The sequence below is a fragment of the Candoia aspera genome, chromosome 1, assembly GCF_035149785.1.
Source record: "Candoia aspera isolate rCanAsp1 chromosome 1, rCanAsp1.hap2, whole genome shotgun sequence".
NCBI classification, from domain to species: Eukaryota; Metazoa; Chordata; class Lepidosauria; order Squamata; family Boidae; genus Candoia; species Candoia aspera.
The window spans coordinates 278,379,329-278,386,989 of record NC_086153.1 but is presented as its reverse complement, the minus strand read 5'-3'; the positions used below and the strand labels follow the sequence as shown (position 1 = coordinate 278,386,989).

Below are 7,661 nucleotides of genomic sequence, written 5' to 3'. Positions count from 1 at the left end.
GTCCAAATTACCTACTGTAGGTAATTTGGTAGACCAGCCCACACCCATCCTCCTGTTCAGTTGTCCTAGAAATAATCAGCGTATCTCCATGTGTGTGTACATTTGTGTGGGAGTGCATGAATATGTATATGTATGTGTGAATGTATGAATATGTATAAGTTTGTATATATGTGTGCATGCATGTATATAAAGACTGCCTCAAGCTGAGCTCAGCTCTTAATGGCTACATGGACATGTCCATAAAATTTTATTGGCAGGTGCACAAAAGCAAGAATTATCAATGAATATTTGTGATCACAGGAATTCAAAGAAACCAAATTGCTACAGAAACACTATTAAGTATTGCACGGTGGTTCATCACAATCTTAGCTCTGTGCAACTTCATCTTTCTATATTCAGCTACAGCATTCATATGGAAACACAATAAGGTGACAAGAATATCTGGAAATCCAAAGTATACAGATTTTTTAATCCAGAACCAGGATCATCTATTTGGGTGCCATTTGGGAGATTATATGGATCCATGTACAAAGTCTGGTGTTTGACATCAAGGAGATCTTGATTTGTTCAGTGACTGGATGGGAGATAGACCATCCACAATGCTTTGACTTTGATTTAATGTATATCTGTATTTTATTAAAAACAATAACCTTCTATCCATCTTGGAGTAGTAGGGTTGCTGCCCTGGTGGAACTTTCTACCCCTCTCTCCCAGCAGCACTCTACCATAGCAGTTAACAGAGAGCCAGAAATTATGCAGTACTAACCCTACCTCTCCAGGCATCAACAACAGATGTAAAGTTGGATTGCACTTTTGAGCATGATTTCGTACAACGTGTATTTTGTTCTAATTTAATGATTGCTTCTTAAATGTGGGACAGATTAGGTCAGGTTGGGCTGATCTGACCTGGTATAAAGCACCTGATGAAAGTTTCCATTTAGTTATATCACTAAATTACCCTTCAAATATAGTGTAGAGTATCATTGTAAATCAAGCTTCCAAGCCCTCTAAAGTTAGTCATTAGTCAGTCCATTTGAAATCAATGGAACAGATTAAACAACTATAAATACCAACATGGGAGTATGCTTTCATTAAATTGAGTGGGGGTTACCTCCAAATAATGCACAGTCTCAGATTCATAGGAACTATATGTTACATAAGTGCACATGGGGAAAAGGCAATAATCTCTCCTTTCTTTCTGCTTCATAGGCTTCTGTTATATGCCTTTGATACTCTAACACACTTTGATAATCTGATTAGAAGATTTTCCTGAACAAAGCTTCTTTTCCTAATGCTGTAGTGACCATGGCTGTTCTTAAAGTAAAATTCACCAAAGCCAAACGAGACAAATTGGCTCAAATCCTATGGATTCTCAACTGGTTTTCTGTGATGACTGGTGCAGTTGTGTTCAGCCTTGGACTCTTCCTAAAGATTGAAATTAGAAAACGCAAGGAGGTGATAGCAAAATGGGATATTAACTCTGTTCCAAATACATTAATCTCTATTGGAGTCATAGCTTGTCTAATCAACTTTCTTGGAGGTAAAATCTGTTATGACTGCACAGATGCCAGTAAATTTAACCGCTGGAAGCTGGTCATGCTCCCTTATATTGTATGCACTCTCTGTTTCACCTTCTGCATCTTTGTGGGTGCTATTATGTGCTATACTATGAGAAATGAATTGGAAGAATCTCTATATCTGGGATTGAGAGATGCTATTAAATTCTACAAGGATACAGACATCCCTGGAAGATGCTTTTTGAAGAGAACTATAGACACTTTACAGATCAAATTCCAGTGTTGTGGAAACAATGGTTTTAGGGATTGGTTTGAAATTCAGTGGGTATCGCCTCGTTATTTGGATATGGCTTCAAAGGATGTTCTAGAGTAAGTATTAATGTTCTCTCATGAAATGAGTTTGAACCTAAGCTTGAGCATGACCAAGGACACCAACTAAGATGATGAGGAGTCTGAAAGGTATGTGTTTTGCTTGAGGAAAGTTATGGGGAGAAAATATAGTACTCTCTAATGACTAAGGGATGTCATCTCAAACATGGAGCAGATTTATCATTTATTTGAGAGGGCAAGACTAGACCAGTAGGTGGAAATGGCAGAGAAACCAACTTGGGTTTAACATCAGGAGAAACATCTGAGTACTACATGGCAAACTGTTCAATAATAGACCTCAGTCCCTTCCAAAGTGGTGGCTCTGCTTTGCCTGAGGTATTGAGTGATGCTGTAGATATATCCAGTATTGAGAATTCAAAACTGAGCAAAATATTGGATTGCATTATGGATGTGGAACATTCTCAGGCCAAGGGCCACTCTTGATTTTTGTAAGCTAGGGAGCAGTGCTCCAAAAACAAGTAGGGCCAGGAAGAAGTGGGCAGGGCCAGGACAATCCTAACTTAAAATTTAATTTAATTTAAATTCCACACATATACTTAGTATGGTTACTTGCCATGAATTTAATAGATTTCCCTTTCTATAACATTAAAAATGACAGTTCAGTAGCAACTTAGGAAAGGCCCTGGGGATTACATTCAAGTCTTTTGATAGCCTCATAGGATTCTGGGTACATGGACTATACTTCGCTGAATTAGACAATCTCTAGAGCGTCTTCCAGTTCAGAATAAAAACAGAATGATAAAAGCTGTCTTTTCTAAATGTCACTCACTTCAATAATTTAGCAATTAATTTTAGCAAGAAAGTTTTTTTTTCCTTCAAAGTTTTATAAGAAAAAGTAAAACCTTTAATTTTAAGCAACCTACCCTGGAAAAAGTTGCCAAGTAATTGTTTGTTTGGAGTTGCAATGGGAGAGATCAAGTTTTTGGTGTGATTTTTAAGATTTTATCTTTTTAAAAGTGCATTCAACCTATTTTAGGACTTACACCATAGTTGCAATCTACTAGGGTTTTTGAACACTTCCTGATTGAAAATGGCAGGGAACTGTGCTGCCAGTTTTCAGCAATTGTACTCATCTGTACATACAGTTTTGTGATACTAAGTTGACTCTAATCCGAAAGAGTCCGGTAGCACCTTTTAAAGACTAACAAATTTCATAATAAGACATAAGCTTTCAAGAATTGCATGTTTTCTGGCTCTCTGAGACTTAAACGGCTCTACTTCTCATATATCTTAAGTTGGCTCTAGTCATTCAAAATCTTTCATTATGGTATCACTCCCTTTCATGGCATAGTAAGTATTTTCTGACTTCAGCAATTTACTGAGCAGTGGTTTGTAAAAGAAGAAAGCTATTCATCATTGTCAGTCGCAAACAAGTCTGTCTGATCCCCTTTTCCCTCTCAGCCTACCTTGTGCTTTCTGAATCCCCATGCATGCATAAAGTTGAGCCAAGGACTGTCTAGCTAGGGCCAGCTGAAAATATCATGTGGGAAGTGATGAGCAAGGCTTTCCCTGGGGAATTGCTACCCATCAGGATACACTACAGCCAGATTTACATGACTTGCTCAGTAAGAAAACTTAGTTGCCAAGTGAGAGTATTATTTCTATTCCCCCTGTCTCCCCTACCTGGGGTACTTTAACTGTTTCAGATTTACTCTGTCAATCAAACTTGGACCCCTTTGACCTGGATGCAGTAACTTTCTCAAAAACTAAAGTGTGTTTTGGGATATGCAAGTGCAAAATGTGTGGTATGCTCTAATTGCTCATATTTAGAAATGACTTTCAAGCAATAATAGTTTAATTACTTGTTTAATCAATAGTTTGTTTAACCATTTGCTCATGCCAAAAGGTAGTGTGTGGGAAAGAGGCAAAGGGATTGCAAATTAAATACTTGACCTTTTTTTTTTGTGGAGTGGAAAAAAATATTAGCTATAATTTTGTACTTTACAACTAACATCAATTTAGCTCTCTTCCTACTGCCACTGTGCATGGTCACTCTCTTGCTTGTTCCTTTTCCCACCAGCTGGAAGGCATATTTGTAAGCCTTCCTCACTGCAGTTGAATTATGCTCTTCTGATATTAAAGGAGCAGGGAAAGTCACCCCTCAGGTCCACTGTGTTGTGTGGGATCATAAAGATTCTCACCACCATAGCTGCTTACCAGGAGCCCCCGTTCTAGGGTTCCAGGATTTACCAGTACTGATCTACCCCAAATGCTGTGGCAAAGGTAATTTGAGTAAGTTGTATGCATGAACATATGCTTAAGGGGAAGAGTGGATGGGAAGCCTTTGTCCTGGACAGAACAAGGGTAACTCCTGAAGGCAGCTGCTTAGGGGTTGCTGGGAGTTAGACCTGTGGACAATCCACCTGACTTCAGATCTACCTCTCTCATCAACCTCTCCTCTCTTCCTGGATATTGCTTGCATTTGGACTCCTCTGCCACATCATGGGAGAATCATTTCTCACTTTGCTAGCAACCACCTTTGGGCAAAAGTATACCCACCTAATATATACTTGAGTTCAAGTCCACCATCAAAAGATGACATCCCTACAAAATAGGACATCCCTGTTATGCATCTCTGCAGGAAAGGTTAACTTGGACTAGTGAACTCATACAAAACCTGGGTGGTTAATTCAGAGACCACTAGATAGTGAACAGAACTTTTCCAACAAAATCCAGCAGGCAAATGCATTTTAATCCTCTTGTCTGAGTTATTAGCCATTCTTACACTACTCTCTCTCCCCCCTGCCCCCCATTTTGTTGCAGTCGCCTAAAAAATAATATTGATGGGAAATTCTTGGTGGATGGAGTCCCCTTCAGTTGTTGCAATCCAAACTCACCTCGGGCCTGTATCCAGTACCAGCTCACAAACAATACTGCTCACTACCATTATGATTTTCTGACAGAAGAACTTAATATCTGGATGAAAGGATGCAGGGAAGCCCTTCTGGATTATTACACTGACATCATGAGATCCATTGGTGTCACTACATTCATCATTTGGGTGTTTGAGGTAAAACCACATTTACTGAAGTGTTCCTTTCATAAGGGTACAATCTGTCAGAAGATGGAACAGTCTTCTACAGAGTGAATGATTGGTCAAGGAGAGATATACCACTGAAAATTTTGCTGAATGCATGTAATCTTCTCAAGAGCAATTTGCAATTAAAAGAAAAAGAAAATTAAAGCAGGAACTATTTCCCCCCCCCCCATCCTACTAAAGGTATTGTTTGAATCCAGTTTTCCATACAAATATGTATGTTTAGGATTACAGACATGGGTCTAAATTAAATTCTCTGAAAAGCAAACATAGGCATCTGGCAAGAAAACTTATATGCCAGGTCTGTTACAGGCATCAGAAATGGTATGAGAAGCAGCAGAATGTATTTTACTGAAGAGCAGCTTTCAGGCATGTGCTGAAAAATCCAAATAGCAAAGCTCTTATGCCTTAGGACCTGCTGATCTGAGCAAGTGAAAAAAAAATGGTTTGGATGGAAAGATCCTATTTATGGTATCATCTCAAGGAAGTTTGGAACTCTTTTCTCTAAACTGCTGTTCTGAAAAAAATGCAATACAATTAGAAAACAGCGTAATAGAATTAGGAGTGTTACCTTTCTGCCTTTTAAAACAGTTTCCATCACTGATTATTCCAGATACTTTAGGGGGAAAATTAAGCAGATTAAATGGGTATTTGAGGAAATTACATTTTAACAGCAGAGGAGCTATTGTTCATTATCTTCTTTAATGGAAGGCTAACACTGTGACTAATAAAGCTTCTTAGGCCTGATACTACCAACAAGTAATAATGATTCCAATAGCAGAGAATATATGTAGCTCAGGGTTGAACAGTGGAGTCCTTCGTGTTCTGAAAAGCCTGACAGAGATTTTCTCTCTACCCTCTTCTCATACCAAAGAGCATCAAAGTAAGGCAATCTTGAGTTTCTCTCTCACTCACTCCTCCCTTCCAGGGCTAGGCTAATGTTTGTGTAATGACTGTTGAATTCCTTCTTCAAAGTTGTTTTCATACGCTCTACAAGCTTACACCTGGCAGCACCAGTGCTAATGAGATTTAAGGGTGCACTGTGAGTGTCTCAGACGATCTCTGCTGCATATATCCAAGAAATATTCTTTAAAAAGTAGACCAGGGAGAACCCTGCCAAACTGGGAAGGCTGTAGCCGAAGGTGTTAAGAATTCAGAGATTACATAAAACCACCACCACCCAACAGTGAGAAAGTTTTGTGTAATGGAAGAGCTAGAGTGTACAAAGCAGAATGAATGAGGAAGAGAGAATGGTATACCATTACACCTTTCAGTACCATTCTGGTTGCTGAAAAATGGATTCAGCAGGAAAGGGTTAGCCCCATTCCTTCTAGTTAGAAGACAGGACTTAAGACTTCATGTTCTCTTGTGGAGAAAAAACTTCCCCTTCAGTCTGTAGCTTTGCCTTCTAGAAACAGCAGGGCTCATGCAGTCTTTTAAAATCAAAAACTTTAAAAATCAAAAGAAAAAGTACTCCAACTTAAGTGCCAGCTAAAGCTTTTAAGACCAAATAAATTAAGTGGTCCCAAATCAACGAAGGGCAAAATTTAAAAATTCAAGCACATGGTGGTCATCTTCATCAAACTCTTAAATTCTGTGTTGTGGTGCACTGTAATGAATGGAATCACAACTTTCTAATTTTCTGTTACTTTGGCTTGTGTTTTTCAGCTATCTGTCCTCATTGGGGTTCGTTATCTTCAAACAGCAATGAGGAACCTGCTTCTGCAGGAAGATCCACTCTGTGACTCTGATGGCTGGTTGCTTGAAAACAGTTTTGTGGAAACTGCCAAGTGGAACTTCAACATAATTAAACATCTTGGCAAAGGAAACCAGGTATCCAATATTTTGGAAATGAATGACCCTAAAATGGATGTTCACACTGCAAACCACAGTTCAGAGAATACTCCACCAAAATGCATCCCTGCAGCTTAATTGGAAATAATACTGAAGAACTGGCAATCGCATCACAATGTATTGCAACATGCCTGCTGACATATCAGAGCAGAAAGAGGGAGTTGGTTGTGCCATGTGCTATGCCATGGCTGTGCCATACAATATGATTAGTTTGCTTGTTTTTGTTCCTCCACACCTTAGCAACCCATTCTCTCAATCCTTAAAGGGATAGTGCTGGACAAACAAGAGAGTAATAAAAGACAGGGAAGCAGTGTTTGGCATTGTGGGAATAATCTTAACAGTGAGGGGGTACTGACTGAGAGAGTTAAGGCAGTTACCACCCTTAAATGACCATCATTATCAGATAGGTCTTCTAGTCCCGCCTTGGGCACAAATCCAGCTAGGTGACCTGGGTCAGTCACTCTCTCTCAGCCTTAGGAAGGAGGCAATGGCAAACCACTTCCAAAAAACCTTGCCAAGAAAACTGCAGGGACTTGTCCAGACAGTCTCTGAGAATCGGACATGATTGAATGGATTAAAAAAAAATCAGACACATCTAACCTAAAACAGTTTTGAGCAGTGTTTGAAATACCATCTGTAAACATGGTAATTCTTCTCAGGTACATGTTGAGTATTGGTGAATACCTAGGGTATCAGGTACAAAGAATAAAATTTCAGATGGGTTACTGTTGGCTTAAATCACTTGCACTATTATGAGCATCTAATCCAGGGATGGGAAGAAGGAAGTCTATAATTCACTGCCAACTTCTCCTTGGCCATCTGTTGCCTACAAGGTGTAGGAATTTTGTAACTATGGATGATTC

The 7,661-nt window shown here is 39.2% G+C and overlaps 1 protein-coding gene across 1 annotated transcript; it reads left to right on the top strand.

Annotated features, from left to right (window-relative positions):
• The first annotated feature begins 1,305 nt into the window (after positions 1-1,305).
• On the top strand, positions 1,306-6,876 carry LOC134507544 (photoreceptor outer segment membrane glycoprotein 2-like). The gene is made up of 3 exons (XM_063318285.1): positions 1,306-1,886; positions 4,671-4,917; positions 6,613-6,876. The coding sequence occupies exons 1-3, from the start codon at positions 1,306-1,308 to the stop codon at positions 6,874-6,876; spliced, it is 1,092 nt and encodes a 363-aa protein (XP_063174355.1).
• Positions 6,877-7,661: the final 785 nt, after the last annotated feature.